Source organism: Narcine bancroftii, chromosome 8 (genome assembly GCF_036971445.1).
Source record: "Narcine bancroftii isolate sNarBan1 chromosome 8, sNarBan1.hap1, whole genome shotgun sequence".
NCBI classification, from domain to species: Eukaryota; Metazoa; Chordata; class Chondrichthyes; order Torpediniformes; family Narcinidae; genus Narcine; species Narcine bancroftii.
This window is the reverse complement of record NC_091476.1, coordinates 10,501,836-10,529,729: the sequence shown is the minus strand read 5'-3', so window position 1 is coordinate 10,529,729 and position 27,894 is coordinate 10,501,836. Positions and strand designations below refer to the sequence as shown.

The 27,894-nt window shown below is 40.5% G+C and overlaps 1 protein-coding gene and 1 long non-coding RNA gene across 2 annotated transcripts in view; one reads left to right on the top strand and one right to left on the bottom strand.

Annotated features, from left to right (window-relative positions):
- Positions 1–2,688: 2,688 nt before the first annotated feature.
- LOC138741968 (gap junction beta-2 protein-like) lies at positions 2,689–3,534 on the top strand. The gene has a single exon (XM_069896165.1). The coding sequence runs from the start codon at positions 2,689–2,691 to the stop codon at positions 3,532–3,534; it is 846 nt and encodes a 281-aa protein (XP_069752266.1).
- Positions 3,535–6,169: 2,635 nt separating this feature from the next.
- LOC138740352 (uncharacterized) overlaps positions 6,170–27,894 on the bottom strand; it is a 47,626-nt gene continuing 25,901 nt past the window's right edge. The window contains exons 2-3 of the long non-coding RNA XR_011342858.1: positions 10,110–10,183; positions 6,170–6,370 (exon numbers count right to left, since the gene is read on the bottom strand). This is a non-coding gene — a long non-coding RNA (uncharacterized lncRNA). The remainder of the gene's footprint in view (positions 6,371–10,109; positions 10,184–27,894) is intronic.

Sequence of the window (27,894 nt, the reverse complement as noted above, 5' to 3'; positions counted from 1 at the left end):
TCAAACGAGTGAAAGAGACCAATGAGTATATTTGTTATACAACAACTTGAACAAAAGCATACAGTCACACTTACTGAGACTGCTACTTATTGTGACCATACAGATTCTATCACCAATGTGTCTATGTATAGATTGTAGTGTAGGATGACTGTGATTGGCTGAGACCTACTGGCAGGTCTTAAAGGGTTGCTCCTAGCCAGACCAGGTCATTCTGGACTGGTCGACCTACATGTGATACGCTCCAGTCTTCTAGTTAATAAAAGCCTTGGTTTGGATCAACAAGCCTTTGATTCTTTCGACGCGCTCTACACTTACGACTCAACAGGTCATCGTCAACGAGGACTGGTGCCTCAGAGACTGGCTAACATCACAAATATCATATATGCCATAAATGTGATGGGAGTTGATTGAATAATTACTGACATAATCTGACATTGCATCATTTTCCCACTGCTATCAACTCACACAAATTAACCACAGCAAATTTTTGCTGAAGTTATAGCACAGAAAAAGGAAATTTTCCCCAAGAAAAATATTGCAAGAAGAGCAAGTTTTGTGAAATATTGGCAATCCTGAGAAGTTTTCAATCTTCAGCCAAAATCCACATTTCTCAATTTTTGAGGGGAAGCTGCAATGTGGTAATTATTGGGACAAAAATAACAAAGTTATCATTGCTGTTCAAATACTCACAACCAAGAGCGTGTGTTTTAAAGTAGTGACAAAAGTAGAGAACTCCTTATTCTGCAAAGGCAGTAAAAGACCATTAACCATTGGGTAAGGGATATGGCCCAGTGCAACAAATCCTAAGTAACATACATATGGAAAGATTTCTTCAAATGTTTAGGAAAGCTGGAATGTTGTCTATATAAATATGCAACTTGCAGACTCCCTTGTGGTGAGACTAGCTGCTAGTCTCAGGGCTTCTTGCTGTAACAGAATTGTCATGCTTTGCAAAGCAATAATAAAGTACGGTTAAAATTTGTAACCCTACTTGCATTCAGTTGTCAAGTAATCTCAAGTCCAGTTTCACACCACTCAATGCTCCTATCCCACAGTCACTCCTCACCAACCCCATACCAGATAATTACCAAATGCAAAGAAAGAGTGAAAGAAGCAGAATGAAATAGTCTTCCCAGAGCAGGTGGAAATGACCAAATCTTGCACATCTCCATGCCTTTCTTTATTGACCCAAATTGCAGCCTTCAGAATAGTGTTAACTTGAAGTGATATAATCAGTTTGGTATCCTGAAACACCAAGGGAATATCCAGTTGAGTTTGAGGATATGCAGAAATCTTTTTTTTTCAATAGCTTGAGACTGTCCACTGAAGGCTCTTTGGGAATGAACTTTGTCTTGGGCAAGTATGGAAATCACGATGACTTTATACTCCATCCAATATTACTTCCATTCGCTACCAACAACATTTTGTGTTTCTGCAGATCCTTTAACAAGAGCCTTATCAAACAAAATATTCGATGCAGCACAAATGGAAGAAAGTCTGAAGGGTGGCTGAGGGCTAAAATGTCAACTGCCCGTAACTCTCTACGGTGGATGCTGCACGACCTGCCGAGTCTCTGCAGCCCTTTCGCACAGTGCATTCAATCCAGCACAAGGTGCTCTTCAATCATTTTCTGTCATTCAGCTTGAGGTTTGGCGACTCTTTTTTTTGGACCCGTTGGGCTGTCCATTTCTCTCAATGGATTCTGCCTTGTGGAGCCAGTCGAGGTCACAGTTTAGGGATAAAGGGGAAGTCCTTCAGGACTGAGAGGAGGAAGAATTTTTTTCACTCAGAGGGTGGCGAACTTATGGAATTCTCTGCCACAGGCAGTGACTGAGGCCGGTTCCAGAGCTATATTTAAGAGAGAGTTAGATTTAGACTGTGACGAGGGGGTGTGGAGAGAATGCTGGAACTGGGGACTGAGTGGATGATCAGGCTCGAGGGGCCAAATGGCCTACTCCTCCACCTATTTTCTATGTTTCCATGATCATGCTGCTATGTGGTCATATCAGCCTCCTCCCACAATCCCCCGTGAAACAAAAATCATGGAGCACATTTCTATTCTAATGGATGTGAGGGGGTTGGAGGGATATTGGGGGAGAGCGGGAGGATTGAGCTAGTGGACTGGAAAGGCCCCCATGGCCTGTTTCCGCTCTGTAAAGGGTTACAGGGTGGGTTGGGTCCCTCCACTGTTTCCTTTAATTTGCCATAGGAAGCAACTCGGACTTGTCACCTTCACCCCCCGAGGCCAACTGATAACGTTATTTTTTATATAAGAATATATTTTTTAATATAAAACGTCCCCAGACCATTTCATTCATCCCGAATGGCCTCGGTCATGGCTGTTTGCTGCTCCGTCCATGAATTAAAATTAAAATGGAAATGATTGAATGGAGCAAGAGGGCGAGATTGTTTCATTCTCACTCGACGTGTGAGAGGGAGGGTGAACTGATACAATGGATAATAGGCACATGCTGCCTTTGTGACTACACAGATTCCTTTATCCAGTGGAGGTGGGGATGAAGGAGTCGGAACTGAATACTGTTTTGTTAACACAATAAAAGAACTGGTTGTATGGAAATTGCATGGGGAGAACGGCCAGACCCTATGATACAAGAGGCGTGGGGTTGATGCTGACAGAGAGGAATTGGCAGCTTCGCTTGTTAGTCTCCGGTGCCGAGCGGAGGGGAGATGAACTGGCCCGTCTTCTACACGGTCCTGGTTGGTGTGAACAAGCACTCGACCGGGATCGGCCGGATCTGGCTGTCCGTCCTCTTCATATTCCGGATCATGGTGCTGGTGGTGGCCGCGGAGAGCGTGTGGGGCGACGAGAAGACGGGCTTCGCCTGCAACACCCAGCAGCCCGGCTGCAACAGCGTGTGCTACGACCAGTTCTTCCCCATCTCGCACGTCAGGCTGTGGGCGCTGCAGTTAATCCTGGTGTCCACCCCCGCCCTGCTGGTCGCCATGCACGTTGCCCACAAGCACCACGTGGAAAAGAAGGTATTCCGGATCAAGCAGCTGACGGGAGAAGTTCGGGAGATGGACCTCGAGAAGGTGACTCGGCGCCGGATGCACATCAGCGGGTCGCTCTGGTGGACCTACGTGATCAGCATCCTCTTCAGAGTGATCTTCGAAGTTGCCTTCCTCTACATCTTCTACCTGATCTACCCCGGCTTCAGGATGATCCGGCTGGTCAAGTGCGACGCCTTCCCTTGCCCCAACACGGTGGATTGCTTCGTGTCCAGACCCACCGAGAAGACCATCTTCACCGTCTTCATGCTGGTGGTGTCGGGCGTCTGCGTGCTGCTCAACCTAGCAGAGGTGGGCTACTTGGTCCTCAAGGCTTGTGTGAGACAGTGTCAGGACAAAGAAAGGAGATCCAGTAAAAGTGCATTTTACGGGCGTAAGTTTCCACCATCCAGACAGCACGAAATTCACGGGTTACTGTCAAATCACGATACTCCGTTCCTGAGAAACCATAAAGTCAACGCTGTTCGCAAAACTTCTCAGAAAGACTCTTGTAGAACCGCTTGAACTTTTTAAATTGCCCGCTGTCTTGCTCAATGGACCCTTTTTATTAACCTAATTCCCTTCTCCGATCCCACGATTTCCTTTCTTTGAATCTCTGTTTGAGTCAGCTTTTCCACCAATTCCTGCCAGAAAGGCCATGCTCCGATTCCTGCTCCCAAAGGCCATGCTCCACATGCGGCTACATTGCTCACCCATCTCTCGAGCACTCGGAAGGTGCCTGGTGTCCCAGCCTTAACCTTGCTCACCCACCTCTCCAGCACTCGGAAGGTGCCTGGCTACCCAGCCTTTACATTGCTCACCCATCCCTCTAGCACTCAGAAGGTGCCTGGTGTCCCAGCCTTAACCTTGCTCACCCATCTCTCTAGCACTCGGAAGGTGCCTGGTGTCCCAGCCTTTACATTGCTCACCCATCCCTCTAGCACTCGGAAGATGCCTGGTGTCCCAGCCTTTACATTGCTCACCCATCCCTCTAGCACTCGGAAGGTGCCTGGTGTCCCAGCCTTAACCTTGCTCGCCCATCTCTCTAGCACTCGGAAGGTGCCTGGTGTCCCAGCCTTTACATTGCTCACCCATCTCTCTAGCACTCGGAAGGTGCCTGGTGTCCCAGCCTTAACAGTGAATTCCACAATTCACTTGTTTTTGCGGCATTTGCTTTTCCTGACCATACATTTCATTGGTTGGGGATAGTTTGGAGTTTATTAGGACTTTATCTTGCCTTGAAATCTTACTTTTTATTGGATGGAGGTGAACAAAGCCCTCCTGATGGCATCATGGTGTCCCCTAAGCCACATTGCTATCTTGCCATGGTATCTTCAAAGTACCTCTTTCCACCTCAGAGTGGCCACTGTGCAAGAGGGCACAGGGCACCTTCTTGAGTCAGCCCATAATTTTGACATGGTTCAACACTATTCTGAAAGTCGATCACCTTGAAGCATAAACCACAAGTTTTTAACAACCTGTTCCACTCGAGTTGTTGCTGGTCTTCCACCTGACTTACATTAGAAGATCCTATAAACATTTTTCCTTTATGTGTCAAAACACCTGAAGAGCATGAAAACTAGTGTGGATATTGTCTAACCCTGTAGATTGGAAATACCAAGAGATGCAAAGCACCTCTGGCTTTACAGCACTAAACCTTTGGGTGGTTTGGTACCAAACAGTTGTGAACTTCTGTTGGTAATCTCATACAGCATGGCTCGTGTTATGCCAGGTCAAATGATTATTGAAGTTGGCCCAAGGTTATATCACACAGTCTTGACATGTGTGTATCTTCCATTTGTTCAGTCCTATATTCCTGCAACACTTTATTGCTCTTTCTAGAATGAGAAAGCCATCAATAAAATTAGGAGATGATGGAAATAACTCTGCAGATCTATAGAGAGTTTACATCTCGGTAACAATGACCAAGTTGCTGATTATCTCCAGTTATTCCTGGTGCTTTAATTAACATCAGTGAGAGAAGTAGGGTTGGAGAAATTCACACTGCAGGTGGGTAGAAGGCAAAAATTAGAGGAACACAGATATCTAGGGAGGGTGGTCATGCAGGACAACCCTAATTAAATGAGGGAAAGCTAAAATCACTGAAGGATTTATCAAGAAGGATAAAGAATATTGAAGCATTGCTGAACTGGGAATGTGGATGAACAGAAGAGTTTTCATGCAAACAGGCAGCAGAATTTGGATAGGATTTGGATGAGTTCAAAATCATGAAAGTTGGAGATGGGAAGGCAACAAGTCAAATCTCAAGATATAGAAGAAGAGAAGATTGAAGTAATAGCCATGCTGAAACAGTGGCAGCGATGGGTATCGCTATAAAAATTAAATGGGATTATGGTCATCAGATCATCTCAAAGTCAAATTAGAGACCATTGGACACTGTTGTTAATTGGATCTAGATATTGACCAGCAGAGAGGGTAAGGTTTGGAAAGTCATCCATAAATCCCTGTCCAATGTTTTCCCAATGTGATTAAGTCAATGGAGTCATTAAACTAATCAGAAGTTGCATCTAACATCCTATCCCTGCTCTGACCTTCCAACACTGCTCCATGAAGAAAGAAAATGTAAGCAGTAAAGTCACCTCTATTCGTTTAATGTCATGAAATAACATGTTTTTAGCTCCTTGAACCGACTTCACCATTTAATAATAAATGATCTTCTTCATTTATCTCCATGTCTCCCACGTGCCTTGAATCACTGACTCCGAGCATCTGATTGAAAAAAGGACTTGTGCATCTTGCAAGAAACCAGATGTGGCTTAAGATTTGGTTTGTGATGCGTAAAGGAGCAGAAAGGGGAGAAACCATAAACATTTAAATCAACTCCCCTGCCATCATAAACAATATCAAATCCTTTGCTATCTTCACATTTGCAACTAAGGATTAAGTAATTCTCATAGTTTATAAATATGATTTTTAATTTTTCCCCACTTAATTATATCATTACCTTATTTTTTCTCAGTAAAAGAGAGCTGGACAAAAACAGTAAAATTCTAAATTGAAGGCAATATTTTATAAACATTAGATTAATGAATAATGAATAATGTGGTAGATCTTTTTATGTTGTGTTATGCTGTTTGAATGTCTCCATTCGCTAAGAAATGCATGTTTCTCTTTCAAAAAATATGGCTCAAATTAATTTTACTAATAGGAAAGTATTGACTTGAAATTTCTTGCCTGCACATTTACATATCTGTAAATCTTCGTAGAAATGGTTCTTTGAGACTTTTTTTTCTGGTGATTGAAAGGTGTGTCCTGTAAAGATCAGGTAAATCCCAGGTGTGAAGGTACATTAGGTTCCTGTTCAACTGTTCCAGGATGCTGTTGGGGTTGCTACTGTTTGCTGTTGGTTTACAAAAGGAAGTTTATTTTTCAGTTACATTAAGGTACGCCATATAATTAAATAGCTTGCCACCATTTATGCATGCTTAATGTTAAATTGGAGGAAGGCATTTGAAACCTTAGCAAGAAAGTAAACTTTCAGAAGTAGCGAGAGAAAAAGACCTGCCAGTTGTCTTAATCCACTCATCTATTTTATGCAGTCATATATATAGTAATTTGGAGCAGTGAGTGGGTCACCTCGAACTTGCTCACCCATTCAGTAAACTCATAGTTGATTTCACTGTTACTTCAATTCTGTTTTCCCGTCTACTATTAGTAAACTTTTGCTCCACACATCAGTTTTCATCTGCCTCTGCCTTACAAAAAAATTATTAACCCTGCGTCCACTACTCTTTGGATAAAAGACCCATATCACATTGAGAATTTTGTTTGGATTAGTTTCTGTATTATATAAGTTTTAAATTCAAGTATATTTGTTACAAAGTACCTAGTACTTTTCTTCTACAATTATCTAACATTCATACAGCCATGTAAAGAGTACTAGTTACAGGATAGGATTGCAGTGAAAAGGAAAATTAATTAGCACCACGCAAGGGCCTCATGATTGCACCGTTATGTGTGGTTGGTGGAGCCCTCATTCATATTTCCTCCATTTCCCTCACACCTCCTCCCCCAAACAGAAGAGAGATGGTTTCCTAAGTCTTCACCTTTCACCCCACCAGCCTTCACATCCAGCACATTGTCCTTTGTCAATTCTGCCAACTGCAGCAGGATTCCACTACCAATCGCAACTACTTCTCCCCACCCCCTTTCTGCTTTTCACAGGGACAAATCTCTCTGTGATGTCCGGGTTTGTTCAGTCCTCCCCACCACCTCCTCCCTGGAGGAGTCAACGTTTGGGTTGAAAACCTACATCAGGATTGAAAGAGCAGAGGATATAAAATGGTGAAGGAAGAGGTGAGGCAGGGACTGGTAGCAATTGGTGGAACTATCTAAAGATCAGGGCAGATGGAGCCATGCGGGGGAGAAGAGGGATGGAGTTTGGGTGACAACAGTTGGCGAGTGTTAGGTTGGAGCAGGGAAGGAGAGAGAGTTTAAAAAAAAGGGCAGATAGAGATATTCTAAACTGTTGATTTTAGTAATAGAGACGTGGGACAGAGGTTGGATGGTAGAAAGGTGTAAACTAAAGCTGGAAAGTGATAAGTGAAGACAAGGGGCCTGCTGATACTGGAATGTGATAAGTAAGGAATGAAACAAGGAAAGGATGATGGGCAGATAGAACCAGTTGGGGATGGGATAGGTGACCCAGTAATTATGGGTAATGACAGATGGAATCAGGTGGTGGAGCAGAATTGGGGGGGGGGGGGGGAGAGTGGGGAGCAGCTGGAGAGGAAAAAACAGGGGTGAGAGAACTTGGATGGACCAGAAAGAGAAAAAAAGTTTGCTTGAAATTCAACAATTCAATGTTAATATTATTGAGTTGCAGAGTTCTCAATGGTCTGAATACTGTAGGGTGAAGATTGCTCTTCTATCTGGATTTGGCGCAAGGACAGTTAGGTTGGTGTGGGAATGGGGGGGTGTGGGGGAGGGGTGAGTGGAATGGGAGTTCAGGATGATCATTGTAGATAGAGAGCAGGTGCTTTACAAAACAATCACCCAGACTGCATTTAGTTTTTACAATTCTGAAAAGGCCACATCAAGAGCATCAAATGCACGAGATGAATTTGGAGGAGGTGCATGTAAATCTATGCCTCATTTGGAAAGGCACTTCAGGTCCCTTGATGGTGGAGAGGAAGGAGGTATAGTGATAGTTGCAGGGGAAAGTGGCCAGGGAGGAGGTGGTGGGGAGGGCTGATCAAACCTGGACATCACAGAGAGATTTGTCCCTGTGAAAAGCAATGATTAAAGCATAGGCTCCATAATTTTACAGCCCTTGGATATCTCAAAATGCATAACACTAATGTTGTACAGTACCTTAGAATTGTAGTCACTATAAATGTTTGGGACAAAGACACTTTTTTCCTTTATTTGCCTTTGTACCCCACAGGTTTAAATTTGTAATCAAACAATCTGCATGTCATTAAAATGCACTTTCCAGCTTTGATTCAAGGATATTGGTTTGACCATGTTGAAATTACAGAACTTTTTATCCACAGTCCCCTTTGTAATGCTGTCAATTAGACCCGACAGGCCAGTAGTCAAGATTAATAGGCTTTAATCGCTATAAACTTACAGTTATATCTTGTGTGCTGGTGGTCTGATTCCAAGGCAGTACTGAGGGAGGGGATTGGGCAATACTGCCTTTATTAGGAATCCTGGAGGGGGAGGAGTTACAGTATCAAGGTTGGGCCAACCAGTACAATGACTGTAATACAGTGTTCAACCACACCCTCATTTCAGGGCACCATAATTTTTGGGACATACGGTTTCACAGGTGTTTGTGAGTATTCGCATATGTGTAATTGCATCATTAGTTGCCATTTTTCTACAAGGACCAGAGTTGTGTCAATAGAAGTCAAAGGTGCCATTATGAGGCTGAAAAACAAGAATAAAACAGTAAGAGACATTGCCCAAATCTTAAGATTACTAAAATCAACAGTTTAGAATATCATTAAGAAAAAGTGTACTGGTAACTGCAAACTCCAAAGGTGAAACAAGCCTAGCTCTCTTATACTAGCATCAATGAAGCAATTAAACATACCCAAGTACTCACAAACACCTGTGAAGCCAGATGTCCCAAACATGGTGGTGCCCTGAAATGTATTTAAAAAGTGCTATAATTTCTACATGGTCAAACCAAAATGTATACAAATAACCTTGAATAAAATTTGGAATGTACATTTTAATTACATGTGAATTGTTCGATTATAAATTTAAAACTGTGGTATAGAGGGGCAAATAAATGAAAAAGTGTCTTTGTCCCAAATATTACAATGGGCTCTGTGTAATGTAGGGACATTATGCTGTACATTAGAAGATATAAAGTATCATACACATTTTTTAAAACATTTTACAAATTATTTTAACACTGAAGATTCCAGAAATCTGATCAACTCCCTTGTCTAATGGAAATTTGAAGGAAGAAAGAAAGGAATTAGAAGAAAGATGTTGGAGGTGATTGATAAACATATATTATGAAAAGTAAGTTCTGAATTTCTTTTTCAATATTTTTATTAGTTTCCTCATTTGAATGTTACATAGGCACATGAGAATAAATAGAATAATAATAAATCTTATATAGTAATACAAATGGTATTGTAACCTATGTTACATTAAATAAAGAAATAGAAAAAAAACTATTGATCGACTTATCTAACCCCACCCTAAAGAGGCTATTGGCTTAACACGATAATTGTTTCAGAAAATAAGGTAGCCAATGGGGTCATAAACCAGAAAATAATTAATCTAACAAATTTTGAAAATAATTAAGAACCCATAAAGAAACAAAGTTCAGATTCATTTCAGTAGTGGAACATTTAAATTTTTTCCAAAGTCAGATATGCCATCACATCAGACAACCATTGAGTGTGAGTGGGAGTGACAGGATCTTTCCATCTCATTAATATGGCCTTTCTAGTGATAAGGGAAGTGAGGGCAACAACATAGGATTGTGAAGCAGTCAATATCAAACCTGAAATTAAGAATTAATGCAATGTTTCTGGGAGATATATGTACTCAGTCTGACTGTAGAATCATATCATTTTAAGCACTGGATGATTAAAGTGAGAAATAGAACTTACTACTGCAGTCGAGAATGCCCATCTGAAGCCGAGGAGAAGGCTTTCATTTTCAGCTGACTTGGGGTTGCTTGATACTAGATACCCCAAAAGGTAATAATTCCAATTATTAATGTTATCATCTCTCAACTGTCTGATTACAAATATAGTCTAATCATTTGATCCGTGAAAAAAATAGGCATAATTTTCCCTGCACTGCTTAGCACCCAAGTTTATATTGATGAATTTTGATAAAAATATGACACATCTTAATTGAATTAAAGAATAAATTTTCATTTCTCAAGATCACTTTATTTTACATAATAGTGCAATTAACAAAATATCTAGTAACAATAACTAAGGTTAATAGATGAATGTTGTCAGTTTTAAATTTTAATTTGGACATTTAGCACAGTAACAGACCCTTCCAGCCCATGAGTCCGTGCTGCCAAAATGCCACAATTAACCTGAAACCAGAGGAAACCCCTGCGGAAATGGGGAGAATGTACAAATTCCTTACAGACAGCGACAGATCCGAACCCATATCATTGGTGTTGTAATGGCGTTGTCAGTGGGTATCACTTATTATTCATTTTGAAAGATTCAGCCTAAACTGGCCAAACAAGCATTTATTGCCCATCCCCAATTAGTAGTGAGAAAGTGATCAAAGAGTCAGAGAGGTAAACATGATGGAAATAGGTCTCGTGACCCATCTTGTTCATTTCAACCAAGTTTCCCATCAAAGCTAGTCCCATTTCCCTTTGCTTTCCCCAAAGCCCAATGGCCCTTTCCGATACATGTTCCTGTCCAAATGTCTTTTAAATGTCATGATTACCTCTCCCATTTCCCCAACTCATTCCATATATGCACTTATTTCACATTCTGGGTGGAAAAAATGTCCCACAGTTCTTTTTTAAATCTTTCTCTCCTCATCTTATATCTATGCCTCTCCTACCCTGGGGAAAAAAACTATTACCATTCAACATGTCACAAAATTTGTCGTTTTCCAGCTGCAGTATTGTGCTTTACAGGTGGAAAAATTGCTATAAATTACAGTTCCGTAAGCACAAGGTTTTAAAAATAAATAATTAGTGCAAAAAGACAAAAATGTGAGATAGTGTCTATAGGTTCATTTTCCATTCATAAATTTGGTGTGGGGGTTGGTGGGAAGGGCATAGCCTGGGTGATGAGGGTCTTCAATAGAGGCTGCTTTCTTGAGGCATTACCTCTAAAAGATATCCTTAATGGAGTGAAGGTTAATGCCCATGATGGCGCTGGCTGAGTTTACAACCCTTTGTCACCTTATCTATGCCCATCAAGATTTTGTATATATATTTTAGGACACACCTCAGCCTCTACACTGCAGGGAAAAGAGTCCTCTCCTTATAAATCAAGCCCTCCAATCCTTGTAACATCCTGTGAATCTGTTTCTGCACCCTTTCCAGGTTAACAATGACATTCTTCCTAAAGCAAAGCCACCAGACTTCACACAGTATTCCACATGAGCTTCACCGTCATCTTGTTCTGCTGTAACATGATATCCCAACACTTATACTCAGTGCGCTGACCAATGAAGGTGTCTTCTTCACCAACCTGTCTTCTTGTGCTATCACTTTAAGGTAAATAAATATGTACCTGAACACCAAAGGTTTTCTGTACGATAAATTTCACAGGGCCTACCATTTTTTGAGTGAGTCCTGCCCTAGTTTCACATGAAAACACAGTGGCTCACACATTCAAATTTAACTCCGTCTTCCATTCATTGGTCCACTGACTCAGTTGATCAAGATCCTGTTGTAATCTGAGGTAATCTTCCTCCTTGTCCACTATACCACTGATGTTAGTGCAATTGATAAACTTACTTACCATGACACCTACATTCTCATCCAGATAGTAAATATAAATGACAAGCAATGGAAAACCCAGCACCAATCCCCACAGCACACTCTTTGTCACAGACCTCCAGTCCAAAGAAATAACAACCTTCCATCACACCATGTCAATTTTGTATCTGATTGGCTAGCTTGCCCTGGATCCCGTGCAATTTACCTTCAGACCAGGCCTTGTTAGAGATTTTGCTAAAATCCATGTCGACAATGCAGACTATCCTGCCTTTAAAAATCTTGGTCACTTCTTCTAAATACTCTTTTCTTTTTAAAATATTTTTATTGAGTTCAATATAATAATTTCATATAACAGAAGGAAATATCAAAATGTGTGCATAATATATAACTGGTAAAAATGCTCTAATTAACAGTTTCCCATTTTGGTAATTAATTATTAATTAATATTATTAAGATTAAAAATGAAAATCACATGAATTACTTGATAAGCAATCTGCTCATAACTTAGTAAAATATCAATTAATATTAATGTTATAGTCTCGGACCATCATATCAACTCCAAATAATGAACTTGTATTATAAAACAAAAAACTAAACTAATGCTAATCTAACCCCTCCCTCTAATCAAGGTTACTTATTAAAAATGAAAAAAGAGAACAATGAAACTGAATCGAATCACTACCTCCAGAGGCCAGATGGGGCATCACCAACCATGATAATATTCTAGGAATGAACCCCATTTATTTTCAAAGACCTTTTGTCTGTATCTAATTTTTTCCAAACTTAAATATACCATTACATCATGTAGCCACTGCCCATGAGTCAGTGGAAGTTCATCTTTCCACTTCATTAAAACCGCTCGTTTGGCTATCAGCGTATTAAAAGTTAAACCTTCTCTTGAGATAGTGGCAAATATATAGTCGGATTGCGAATGAAGCCAAACAAGGCAATTAAAAGGCAAGGACCTATTTTGGTCTTAAAAATTGTTGATAAAGATTGAAAAATGTTTCCCCAAAATCTTCCTAATTTGTGACATTCCCAAAACATGTGGATTAGTGAGGCCTCTACGATTCTACACCTTTCACGCAAGGAATCAACATCTGCATAAAAACGAGATAATTTAAATTTAGACGTATGTATTCTGTGTACCACTTTAAATTGTAATAAACAATGTCTAGCACAAAATGACTAATCGTGAACCAAACGAAGAGTGGAATGCCGGTCCTCATCTGAAAAAAAGTTGTATTAAGATCCCATTCCCAATTATTTTTAATCGTAGCCATTGAGGTTAGTCTTAAATCTAATAAATATGTGATATTAACCCACTGTGAACAAACTGCAAATCGAAAAAGATATCAAGAATATTTAAGTCTGCGATTCGAGGAAAATCTTGTATCTTAGATTGGGCAAAATGTCTAACTTGTAAATATCTTTAAAAAATGTCTATTGGAAAGCTCAATTTTAACTGACAATTGTTTAAAAGAAGCAAAATTCTGATGGATAAATAAATCTTTATAACCGTTAATACCTGATCTATACCATTCCTTAAAGCTTGCATCTATAACAGAAGGCAGAAAAAACTGATTATCTACAATGGGACTCACCAAAATGGATCCCATTTTCTTCGTCTATTCCTCATTATCTGATTATACAAAGATAGTGGTAAAGCCAAACCTATAAGTGCCAACAATGATGTTTTCCTAGAAAAGTTCAATTTCTATCCAAGTAGGGTGACTAATTAGTTGATCAAATTTTAATAGTAAAATAAACTGCATTTATGAATCACCCAGTAATAACATTGAAAGTTTGGCAGTGAAAGTCCTCCATTCCTTATTGTTTTCTGAAGATGGGTTTTATTTATTTGTGGTTGTTTTCCCTGCCATCTATGAGAAGAAATAATTGAATCTAATGAGTTAAAAAATGATTCGGAAATAAAAATTGCTAAAGCTCGAAAAAGAACTTCAAAATACTCCATCAAATTTCTTGCACAAAAACACATGCTGAATATCCTTAATCGGTCCTAGCCTTTCCAAATGCAGATAGACCCAGTTTATCAGTTTACTCTCCAACAACGTACACATCATTTATGATAAGAACAATGCCCTTTTGTTCACAGACATTCTGATAAGTGACGATGAAACATCCTTTTGAACTGATGCCATCTTTCTGGTGAATGGACTTGTCATGGAGAACACTGCAGAATTTGGACGCAGTAACATTAAGGAATCAGTCATGTATTTCCAAGATGGGATGGTGTGCAACCAAGCAAGGAATATGCAAGTGTTGCTTATTCCTTTGCACCAGTCCTCTTACTTGGTGGTAGAGATTGCATTGTTTCAGAGGTACAAATATGAGATATGATTATGGTCAAGGGATTTTTTTTCCAGAAATAAATTTTATTCACAATATAAAATACATGCATAGAAAAAAATGCAGTGTCTTTCCATATGATTCAAGATGTATTTCTATATACATTTAATTACTGTACACTGTAGTGTTAATTCTTAAATAGACTACATAGCACCGTTGCCACTAATATGGCCCATGGGATTACTCCCACTTTGTATATTTGAGGGGCTTCCCCACCACTCTTGCCCCTCAATTCCAAGTAGAAGAAGGATCTTTGACTTCCCACATAGTCTCTGTGTTGACTGCTCCAAGTTTCATTGCGTCCTTCAGGAAGACAAGTTTATTGTCATCTGATTGCACAAGTACAACGCGATAAAACGCCGTTCTCCAATCTTACATACAAAACGCGCAGATACACAACCCGGCATAACGCACATACAGACAAACAACATATATGCAGGACAAGTATTCACATATTCAAATAAATAAATAAAATTTGTTTTGTAAACATGAGAGTCTCGGGTGGTCAGTGCGAGCAGTTCCTTTGGTCGTTAAACATTTTCACTGCCCGTGGGAAGAAGCTGATCCTCAACCTGGTGGTGCTGGCTCTGATCCTCCTGTATCTCTTCCCCGATGGGAGCAGCTGAAAGATGCTGTGTGCATGGTGGAAGGGTCCTCAATAATTTTGCGCGCCCTCATCAGACAACGATCCTGGTAGATAGCGGGGTGGGGTTAGGGGAGGGAGAAGGGAAGGAGGGAACAGGAGAGAGACTGCTATACTGCCAGAGGTGGAATGTGCCTGTTGGTAGCATTCCCTCACTGTTCTGGAAAGATAACAATTTTTGGGCAGACCAAAGTGAACCTTTCACTGATCTGAGTATAGGCATCCATAGCTTCAATTTACATCTATGATTCCTTATACAAATGGTTCCTTATCTCGGCCACATTCATTGCTGGAGACTGGAAATTCCTCCCAATATGGGTGAGCCCAAGAAAGTGCAGACAAATGAGAAAGTCTGTGCACACCTGCTGGTCAAAGTCAGAATAAAAGTTCAGCAAGAGATGCCTGTAATCTTCATCTGATAGCATTTTGACATATCGGAAAAATGCTTTTAAAGAATTGTTTCATGAGGAAGATGATATTTGCAACAATTTCTGCACCTTTCATTTGTTATTTAGGGATCAACGATACAATGGGGAAAGCTGAGTGGAAATAATTTATCATTTTAAAATGTTTAAAGTTTGTTGATAAGTGTGGGAGCTATCAAAAACACCATTGTTTCTTTTTTCAAATATTCTGAATTTTGTTTTGTCAATAAGGCTAGCAAGCGTGAAGGAAAGAAACACTACAATAAAAGACCTTATTTGCAAGATACAAGTTTGATTGGGAGTTCACTACGAGCACAACCCACCAGCACTCAAGTGGTTGAATAGAGTTCTCCTCCAAGTTAAGCCTACTCATCTAGTTTTGGAAAAGGATGAGATGTGTTGAAAAAACAGAAAGCAAATTCACTGGGATTGATGCATGGATTTATTATATAGCTTTTCAATTGCAAAGCCCGTTCTACAATTTTCTTATGTGACCTTGTCCTGTGGCAACAGCTGCAATCCTGTGTTAAGTATGCCTTTCATTAGTGTTAGTCATTGATTGTTTCATGTTAAGTTTGTGTGATATTCTGGTATTACAATAAATTGACAGGTGAGAGTAGTGTGAATTAAAGATGGCAGAGGTTGAGTCGTGTTTTATGGGTTCTTATAAAAGCTATCTGGTTAAATTTGATCATTTTCATTTCAGTGTACACATATTGAAATTACAAAAGAAACAAATCAATGTTAAATCTGATTAGCACAGAATTTTTCTCCTATGAATTCTAAAAGATGAGATGTCCATTCACCATTCTATCTCATTGTGTAACAAACCAATGTCCCAATTTAGGTAACACTGCATAAAATGAATACAAACTAATGAAATGAGTAATTAACATTTATTAATGATGGAATTACCATTTCTGAAAGTTTAATTGGATACCATTTCACACAAAAAAAATTCCATTATCATCTGAAAGAACATCAAAAATTACTCCCTGACTTTGGTTAAAGAAAGAGATGCAGAGGTCATGTGTTGTAATACATTCACCCATGTTTGTCCAACTAATTTAAAGCAGGTCATCGAAACAATGTTAATAATCCATGCCATTCAGATAAAGAAATTAATGTTTCATTGGTCAAATACTAGAACACCAAGTCTTAATGTGAGGCCAGCATGCAAATAAATTCTCCAAATGGCACAAAATTAGCAACGTACAGTATCTTCGCAAATGGAAAGGCCTCTTGGTGCAGTCAAGAACATTCTCCTTTGGTTTCAGGTGGTGTGTTGGAGTTCAGTGTCGAGAAAATGTAAAGGAAGTTTTAGAATGAAGCAAACTAGGCCAAGCTTCATCTAGGAGCACCTAGGGAATGTTCCCCAATCACGCCCAGTGTCGAGTCACACTGGTCTTGGCTAAGGGAGTTCTGAGAAGTGTAACCTCCACAAGACATTGCTCACCAACACGAGATTTCTGCAATTTTTATTCTGGATTTATGGTCATTAGGAAAGCAAGAGTATAGGGATTTCATCGTTGATTAATAGAGGTGAACATTATTATTTGATGATGCAGCTAAGAATGAGATGATGCTTTTTGCACAGGAATGCAATCAGTTAGGTGAAGATAAACACCTGAACTGAGGTTAATGCATCATGTATTTTAACCACCTTAACTGCTGGAAAAATGGTGTTAAAATAACAGCCATCTCTGTCAGACTATGTTTCTTTATAATTATATTTTTGTAAAGTTATAATTACATATGTCGTGTAAACAAACTCACCTTTTCGTTATTTTATAAGCAACTCCCATTTGTCACCGATGCTACTATGTCCCAGATCTCTAACATTCTCATTGTGAAACAGGTTCTATATTCTCTGAGAAGACTTTGATCTATTCCCTGCCAGTGTTGTCCCAGCCAGACCAAGCCCGCTGGGTCCCCTCTTTGATCTCTCTCCATCCGAGGAGAAGAATCTGCTGGGGTTGGCTCGCTGAGGGGTTTGGTGATGGGAATTCAAACTTATTGACCAAATTTGTGGAAGTGCCCTAATCTGAATAGACAGTGTAAATCTAACACTTTTACTTATTTTTGCTGGATTTGGAAAGTCCTCCCAACAATACACTCAAACATCATGGGTGTAACTGGTTCGAAATCCATTTATCTGCTACAATATCTGGACCATTTTTTTTATCATTGCGCACATCGCAATGAAGAATCCCGTCTTGCAGACACTAACCTAATTCATCCAACCATCTCGCATTAATCTCTCAAGAAAAAAGTGTCCTGCCATTCCAGATGCGCGAAGACTCATTCCGAGTCCGAGAACTGATTCTGCACGTCCGACGGGATGGCTTTGAATTTCACCTTGGCCCCGCCAGGATCTTCACACAAACATTTGCGGGCCCTCGAATCCCATCCGCAGCTCCTGCTCTTCTTGCCATTTACAATTTCTCTCATCGGACAGGATGTGTTTCTCAGATGGACGCCCCAGGCTCCGCACAGCTCTGCACCTTTTCCTCGACAGAAGGTGCTTGGAAATTGACATCGGTGTCTTCCTCGCCGATGTTCAAAGAGTCGCTCGCCGACCACTCGCCATTTTTTCGGATCATGTCCAAGAATTTTCCCAGAAAATCCAGGCATTTCCCATGGCTTCACCTTCCAGGTGAACTTGGCGGTTTCACCCTTGACAGCTTCTCGTTCGTTGTTGTGCGAAATCTCAACCGAGCCGAGGTTGTTGTTTCCAGCAGGTGGGACCGATCTGAATTCAAGGTCAAATTCTAATCAGGGCTGGGCTCAGCGCCATGATCATAGTAACTCGGCCCATCTCTCTGCTGGCACCTTGAAGAAGGGTGTAATGCACTTGGAAGGAACCAAAGACTTGTTGATCCATACCAAGGCTTTTTATTAACTAAAAGACTGGAGCATATCACAAGTAGGTGGACTAGTCCAGAATGACCTGGTCTGGCTAGAAGGAACCCTTTAAGACCTGCCAGTAGGTTTAGCTACACTCTCAGCCAATCACAGTCTTCCTCCACTCCCATCTGTACATTGGTGATAGAATCTGTACTTTCACAAAGGGATCAGACCTGAAACGTCGGGAATATAGATTTAACCCCTCCGGACGCGGCGAGCCAGACCCGCTGAGTTCCTCTGTTGTGACAGCAGATAAGAAGAACCTGTCGGTGTTGAACGGAATATGAATTCAAGTTTTTCAACCTTGATTTAATTAAGTTGTTATTTATTCCCTTTCTGTTTTAATTCGTGTTATGAAATATCCAGCGTTTAAAACGTCAGTATCTTCTCTTATGACCATTAAAGATTCTCATAGTAAGAATGAATGGACAATTGGGCTGATGCAGCAGTTGGACACTGAATGGCAGTAAAATCCTTGAACGTGGATCAAACCTGCATCTGTTTAAACGATCTTATTCAATTCTGCGTTACAACACATGGCCACACAGCTGAAGCCACCGTCTGTGTTCACCAAACAATGTCCTTTCTTTCTGAGCAGATTACTGCCACGTGGCAGCATTGGGCAGTGATGCCAGAATCACATTCTCGGCTTCCCGTGCTCTTCCACCAACGGGTACCATTCGCCTGGCAGGCCGCCCTATTGCGGCGCTAATCTTAACGGAGCTCGTTCAAGGGAATCCCGGAGGCGGGGGATGCTCTGCATCACACCCCTGTCTGCTTGGCGGAATTCCCGGGCTCACCTAGTCCGGTGAAGGTCCCAAACCCGATCCAAGTGACACGCGACCCTGGGCTAAATTCATTTGGATGCCAAAATGTGAATACATTTTCCATGTCGACATCGAGCCTTTCGGCCCCACGAGCCCGTGCTGCCCAATTTGACCAACAACCCCTGCACTTTTTGAGGAACCCGGGTCACCGGGACGCGGGACAAGACCTCGCCGGGTTCGAACCCCCCCGATGCGTTGCATTTCTTTTCATGACTGAATGTTGTACATGAAGAGCTTTTGGATGATTTCCCCATAACCTCACACCCCGTTCCATTGAAGCTGCTTTAATGAATAGGTTTGTGCGATTCTTACAAGCCAGAAATTTGAAAGTAGGTTCTAGTTTGGAGAGCAAAAGGTTGCTCATGCTCCTTGGGCGCGTCCGGGGGACTTTAGTTGGTGGCATGAGCAGATGTATCAGGAACAATGAAAGAGCCACAAAGATTGTATGGATACTTATCATCCAAAGAGTTTGTGATGGCCCAGAACGGACCATCTAGATCATAGTCCGCTGGAAATGCGAACAACAGAGGAAACACTGAACAAAACCAACTCGATGGATCTGGGTTTGTTTCCAACCTGCTGTTCCATTTGCAAGCCCAGAGACGCTGGTCCGGTCAAATCAGTTTATTTGAATGGCAGATTACGCCCGTGGTCATTCACTCAAATGAGGTCGTTTGGGACCCCTGAGTTCAGTTGACAGGGACTGACTGTTTGGAAGGTCACTGGGACGTCGCTCCCCTTCTCTTCACACAACCCCCTGGTCTGAGGATTCTCTGCTCTTGTGGAGGCAAGGTGAAGTCAGGCAGCGTGGCGCAGACTTACCCAGACGAGGTGCCAACTTTACGCATGGCCCGAAGGGGAGAATCCACCGCGGGCGCCCCTTCTCCACTGAAAACGGTCGGGGGTCCCCAGGAGTTGATGGGGTGTCGCAGTTCTGAACCTGAACACATGGGCATTTCCAATCACCCATTCATTCTTACGTAGTCTTCTGTGCTAAAGTGCTCTTAAGAGCCAACTTTACCTTGGACACAAACGGATGTCTGGAAACTTCAAGGAATTGGCTTTCTTGGCGTAAAGTGATTCGTAGCTCCTATTTTGTGGTGACCTCTGCATTCATTGGACGAATCTATTGTTCCGTTGGATTTTTGGACCCATTGGATTGTCTGCTTTTTTCTGGCTGGGATTGCAAGAGCGCAGTTTCTTTCAGCCGCTTTCCACTGGACACTTTTTCCTCCCCCCACTCGCCTACCACCTTCAGTAATCCTTTACAGAGCACCTGTGGCATAGGATGGTATCCTGTTTGACTTCATCTGCCTCCACATTCCTTACCTTTAGTAAGGGATGAGTTAAGGTGGTATGTGAGTGGAAAGAAAAAGGGTTGTGAACCACTGATGGCCATCACAATGCAATGCTTTATGGCAACGTTTCTGTCCTGAATTGATTTTTGTAGAGTGAGTGAAAACGTCCTTAGTGTGCAGCAAAGATTCTCCTGCAGAGGCCTAAAATTAACTGCGACCTATTACACAGCAACAAGGCAGAGAGAGAGATCTATGGCTGATTCTGATGTCCTGCTCTCTGATTGTGTTGTTCACTGGGCCCTTCTGAAGATGTTTGCATCAAACGCTGCATCCCGCACAGTTAGGCATGCCTTCTGCTAAGTTGCACTCTTTCTGTTCAGACTTGTGACTTGGATAAGATTGCACCATGAAGCTATGAAATATGTTGGAAAGCCATAAATGATTGAAAAATTCTCTTAAAACTTAATACATTTATATAAAGATGCATTTTGAGATCTTAAACAATTAGAAATAGTGATCTTTAAAATCTGATTGAATAATTTAAAATTATATTTCCAATGTATTGGTTAAAACAAAAGGTAACAACAGTTTCCTGACAGAAAATGAGATCATATTTTATCCTAAATGACAACAGTTAAAATTACTTTCTTAAATGGTCGTATCAACTTTGTATTCTGGTTTCGTTAAAGGATAATTGCCAATGGGCAGCTGAAGAGTCCAAATATTCATTAAAATGTATATGATATTTTATGGTCAATTTGAGTGTATTTAATGTTTCAAATGATGAATAACTGAAGTACTCTATTCTGTTTTGAGTAAAAAAGAGAAAATTGTCTGTCATACTTTATACTGAATGTAACAGGTGTACCATGTTCACACATTTCCACTTTTTAATGTGATATTTATACTAATTATTAACCAAGTAAACTAACCACCCTCATACTTATGTGTGGAAAGTTGGTACATATATTCAATGCAAGTTAAAGATTTCATTCAATGCTACTTGAATATTGTTTGGTTGGATAAGTTATGTGTTGTATAAAATCAATTTAGAGCTTCAATAAAGTAGATTTCAGATTTGATGAGACTGTTCTTGATGTTCTGAAGTTTTTGGATTTGCCTTCAAAAGCGCAGTTCTGATGTGTGAGGATGAGAACGGTGGGTTTTCTGAATGAAGATTTCTGAAAGAAGGCAGAACAAACATTTTGTCTGCTTGCTGGCTGCTAGCATAACACATCAAATTAATGTTAGCAGCTTTAATCCTGTCCCTTATAGACAAGAAAACCTTTGCACACCATGGTACAGCACTGTAGACCTAGTTAGCATTTGCCTGACTCGACTGGGTTGCAAGTAGACTGGGGTGGGGTAGGTTCTGCCATTGCTGTGAGGGGTGATAATGTGACAATGAACTTTGTGTCCGTCGAGTAGAATAAGCTGCAGTCTGGATTTAACATAATTATGCAGAATTGAAATAAATTGTTTGCTGTTACCCAATGTTTATGTTCTTGATTTTGACAAAGGTAATGTTCTCCATCTCCCATACCAAACACATACAAAATTATGAAGCATCCCACTGAGATTTTAACAAACTTCATTGAAATCTCTAAGTTAATGCACAATGGAGTTCCCAGAGGTAGGTTTGTATTAGAATTTTTTCACAAAGGAGCCAAGCTGATTATCCATAGTGTCAACCCCTTTGCCCAAAAGAAGGCAAGACTAAATTAGTTATGTTTATAACGAGCACAATGAGAAAGGTTCTTCTGCGAAAAGATCAACATGTTATCTCTAATATTATATACAGCCACGTATAGAGCACCATTTACAGGGTAGAGGATTACAGTGAAAAGGAAGATCGATTAGCATCAAGCAAGGGCAGCCTGAGAGCACTTTATTCAGGAACCTGATGGCTGAAGGGAAGAAATTTTTTTAAGCCAGTTGATGCAAGCTTTCTCATTCTTAAAGCCTTCTCCCTGATGGGAAGAGGGAGAATGTGTCTAGAGGGTGATGGGTGTTTTGGTACGCTGGCTGCCTTTACTCAGCAGTGGGAAATATAGATGGAGTCCATGTAGGGGAGGGAGGTTTTGATTATGTCATGAACGACGTTCAGCAGGGAAATCCATGTACAACACGGTGCTTCTGTGAAACCAAACACTTACTTTCTTGAACACAGACCATAGATCAAAGAACATCCAATGAAAAGAGGGGAAATAGTTCTTTTCGTTAAATATTTTATTTATTAGAAAACAAAGGTAATAACCACAATTATAGAAATAAATTATTTACAAATTATCAAAAAGAAATTTCATGGTTACATAGAGAAAAAAGAACAAGAACAACAAAGAATCCTAAAAATTAACCTAATCACCCCTCCCCCAATCTATCCCTCCCTTTAACCAAATTCTACCGAAAAAAGGGAAACTAAATGAAAGAAAGAAATGAGGAGAATAACTTCAATCATTCATTTACTATACGGGACGGAGATCCAGCTGGCACCCACAACCAGTTTCAAAAGGGGGAAAATAAATGGAGGAAAAAGGATCCTCTTCAACACAATGAAAATAAATAAAGGGCAACTAAAAAAACAGGCAATTGAGAAAGAGCATTTCTATCCAAAACCTTGACTGCCTTTAACTTCATATGGATGCTCCGTGAACTGCTGAGTTTCTCCAGCACTTTGGTGTACGACATTCCCATCCATTCTTGTGTGTTTGACATAGGTTCAGGATCAGCTCTTTATCATGAACATTTACCATTTCACTGCTGATGTACCCTGTCATGCCAATGTCAACTGTGAGAACAATGGGGGGGGGGGAGTCACTTGCAGCTGCCAATCCAAAATGAGTGAAAGGCGCAATCCTGACAATAGTGTAAAACATAAAAGTCTGTAGATGCCATGAGTGAAGTAAAAATACAGCAGGCCAAACGGCATGCTTTATATAGCAAAGATATAAGCAAAGATAGAGACACATAACCAATGTTTCGGGCCTAAGACCTTCATCAAGGTGTGAGCAAAATGTACGCAGGAGCCTGATTAAAATTGTGGGGGGGGGGGGGGGCAGGGGCAGAGGGAGGAGCACAGTCCCACAGGCAGAAGATAATAGGTGGATAAAAGAGGGAGGACACAAGGGGAGAGGGATGGCTTTGTGAATGGCAAAGGAAGGGATGACAAGCTGGAGGAAATGAGACAGAAGGCTAGGGAAGGGAGGGAGAACAGGGAGTAATCTAGCAGAAAGTGGAGAAGACAGTGCTAATGGCATCTGGTTGGAGAGTGCCAGAAAAAAAATTAAATTTAATTCAGATATATATACATACACACATTTTGGCCAATGAGTCTGTGTAGCCCAATTTATCCACAATTAACCTACACCCCCAGTATGTTTTGAACAATAGGAGGAATCCAGAGCCCTCGTTGAAAACCCACGTAGTCATGGGGAGAACATACAAACTCCTTACAGACAGCGTGGGATTTGAGCCTTGGTCCCAATCACTAGTGCTGTAAAGGCATTGCACTAACCACTACACCAACCGTACTGTCCTGCAGTTTACAGGAGGTCTTGGTTTGGCAGTGCATGAGGCCATGGACAAACGTGTTGGCAGGGGAGTGGGGCGCAGAAATGAAATAGTTGGCCACCAGGAGATCCCTGTCATCGATGTGGAGAGAGCGAAGGTGCTCAGCACAGTGATCTACCCATCTGCGTCCAGTCTTTCTGGTATAGAGAAGGCCACAAAAATCCCATCAATTTTACTACAGGTTTAGATGGCTTTGAATCCATCTAACTACAATGAACTAATTCATTTGGTTGATGAGGGCTCCATGAATTTTAGAATTAAATAAAATAATGTTTACTCTTATATCATTTACATCCTCACTGTTAACATTACTAGTCTTGTTCAAAATCAAATGATAATTTATCCTATGATACAAAACTCACATGTACAAATATTCTATTAAAGAAGGGCTTAGGCCTGAAATATTAGTTAAATATCTTTACTTTCTAAGGACGCTGTATGATCTGCTGAGTTCCTTCAGCATTTTTGTGTTTTTACTGCAATCACCGAGTTTGCAGACCTCCGTTTCACTCTATTCTCATAATGACCACATGATGGGGGTGTTGTAGAGCCATCCTCTCAAGATGTCCACGAGCACCCAAATTGTGGAGAGCATGCGACCAATCCTAGCACTAGATGAGTTTGTAATTCTGCAATTATATTGAATTAAGAAACTAATTTCACTCAGGGATCAAGCCCGTGTAACAGCTAATGTGCATTCTCAGCAAACCTAAGGCTAGAAGATGTTTCGTAATTTAGGAAATGAAAATAAAACAAGAAAAATACATTAAGGTCCTTCTGGGAGGGCCTGGAGACATCCTGAAAAAAGTTACAAAGGTGGATTTTCCACAGGATCTGGAATTGTACCTTCTGGGAAACATTATGGCCATGGGTTTTAAACTATTCAGATACCAAATTCAGTTTGTGAAGCTTGCCTTGTCAGAAGCCAGGAAGTGTACAGCGGTCACATGGAAGTCTGACTCACAACTAAACATTACACGATGGAATACAGAGATACAGAGTGGTATTCCCATGGAGAATATCATGTACAATTTAGGGTATGGCAGCTTTACCTGCAACATATAAGTACACAGATATAGTTACGCCCCTTCTAAATAGAAGAAAGGTAAAAATCTGTACTAATAAAATTGAGATAAATGAAGTGGGTCGGGGTGCCTGGTACCTGACCCATTCACAACTTAAAGTGCTGGGCTTTTGATTCAAAATTTATGAAACGGGCCTCCGAAGAGCATTATACATTTAGGTGAAGAGCACATTAAGTACTGTCGCATCCACCAGAGCTAACTGACTGACTGTTGTGTGTTTGCTGTCTCTTCTAGATTCCACGATTTGGTGTTGATTATTTTTTTGCTTTTGTTATTTTCTACATTTGGATGGTGCTTAGGAAATAGTTACCCCTACATTATGAACAGTTGAAATAATTTTATCTAGATGTTCAGAAGGCCCATGGAGCTTAGTGTTCTCATAGAAAAAATAATCTGCAATGTATTTCTTGTGTTTAATATCTAGGATTTATTAATATAAAGATATTTATTTTAATCTATTTTGAAATTTGCATCTGTATCAATGCTTAATTGTTCTGTGATTCTTATCTCGTTTCTTATTTAAAAGATACCATTATGTTTAGTTCAGTATTAAAATTTCTCAATTACATTTTCATGTCCACAGGCGTGAAACAAAGAGACACTTTCATGAAGACAATTTATTGGCATTGAGTATAGTACAAGAATGTCAAAGATAGGCCAAAGATAAAATATACAGATGCTGAAATCTGTCAAATGGTTTTATGAAAATTATTCTGAAAAATCAGGTAATATTGAAAGCTGGATTGTGAGGTAAACTGCACTGGGGCCTCAAGAGCAGCCTGGATATTTACACATCTCGTTTACTTAAATTTTTGTGTTGACAAACCTAAAGATTGCAATGCCTTCAAGTATTTTTCTGTCCAAAATAAATCCTTGTTAAATGTCTCTCAGCGCAGAAATTTACCCTCACTTCATAAGAGCTGTTCATATTCTGTTTAGTTTATTACATTGGTTATCTTCCAGATCCTTTTGAAATAAAGTGAACAGTTTAAAGCAAGAAAATCTGGATGCTTTATTGATAGATTATAACCATAACCATATAACCATATAACCATTTACGGAGCGGAAACAGGCCATGTTGGCCTTTCGAGTCCACACCGGTTCACTGATTTTGTGCGCCCTCTTCAGGCATTGGTCCCGGTAGATCTTCATTCAATAATGATGGGCGAATTCAATGCAGGTGGAATCAGATAATAGGAAAACTATGAGCAAACAGATTGGCTGTCTGTGTACCAAAAATAGTAAAACTTGACGAAACTGGATTTATTAAGAAAAGACAAACAATGGACAATATCTCTAAGTTCATTAACTTAATCCATGCAGTATAAGGAAAGAAGACTCCAACAGAGACGGTTGCTTTTGACGCAGAGAAAGCCGTTGACAGGGTAGAATGGAATTATTTATTTAAAGTACTACAGCGGTTCAACCTACCAGAGAAATATATTAATTGGATTAAAGCATTATATAAGGGACCATTGGTGAAGGTGACAGTAAATAGATATATAATCGAACCAAGGTCAACTTGGCAGGGATGTCCACTATCTCCCTCACTGTTTGCTTTAGCTATAGAACCCTTGGCAGAACTGATAAGAACAGAAAATAAAAGCGATAAAATCATTGAACAGCAACCAGAAATTGAAAATCCCATTCTTTATTATAAGCAATTATCAAAGTATTAATTCTTTTATCAAACTCGTTATCAGTAAGAATCCTGAAATATTCAATGAATGTTTTAGCACCACAGAAATTTGGTAGGACAATGTCTTCACTCACTTTTTTGATTTCCCAATAATTGTACTCCAAATCCTGAGTACAAGATCATTAATGGACTAGAGGTAGAACCTGTACTGATTGTGATACTGCAGTTGCAACCTTGGAGCCATGTCTAAGAGTGGAGCAACACAGCAACAACTTGGACCTTAATCTGAACACAGTGACTAGCAGATTTAAAGTAGCAGCCCAGAATCAAGCCATTCATAACTTTTCAAGTCTTGTTTTGTCATGCCCTACACATGGTCCCAAAAGGGCACCCTACCTGACCTTAAAGCATGTGGACCTATACCTCATATTATTTCCCAATATAGCAGGAGATCATTGAACCCATGCTGGCTCTCAGATCATTCCTCATCAGTCCCTTTCCCCCACCCATTTCCTTGACCTCTTTGTTCCACCTTCATGAAGGAATCATTTACAGTCAATTGTCCTACAGGACATCTTTGGGATGTGGAAGGAGATGGGAACAACAAATGAAATCCTGTACATTTGTAAGGAGAATCTGCTAATTCCAAGCAGAAAGATCAGAGCACAGAAGCGAGCTTGGATCGTTCGAGCTGTGCGACAGCAGCCACGATCTGTCCTATCCCAGATGGATGTGGCAGGATACCCAGAATAGACTGGTACCTCATCTACCAAAATCCTAGCAGGGCACAGAGTTGCAGGTAAGATTTTCTCTGGCTTCCTGTCAACTAGAAATTGCTGAAGAAGGTATAAACATTAAAGGGCTATCAGTTTTTAAATAATCCTGCCTCCAGTGGGGGCACTTTATTTAAAGAGCAATGGTAGATAGATTTAGTGGGAGAATTTATCAAAGTGTTGGAAGGTGCATTCAATTCACTGCTCATTTAAGCTTCTAATCTTAACTACAGTATGGTCAGAAGGCATGAAGCAAAACCACTTCCCAACAAAGAAAATATCCAGAGAAGGGTTGCTCTTGAACCGCAAGCAAAGATCTTCACACTGAGACCAACAATGAGTGACAGCCTGCGAGTGAAAAGGTGCACTTCAGCATCCATCCTTGTGCTTGCATTCACTCCAAACACGAACCATCAGGTAATGAGAAA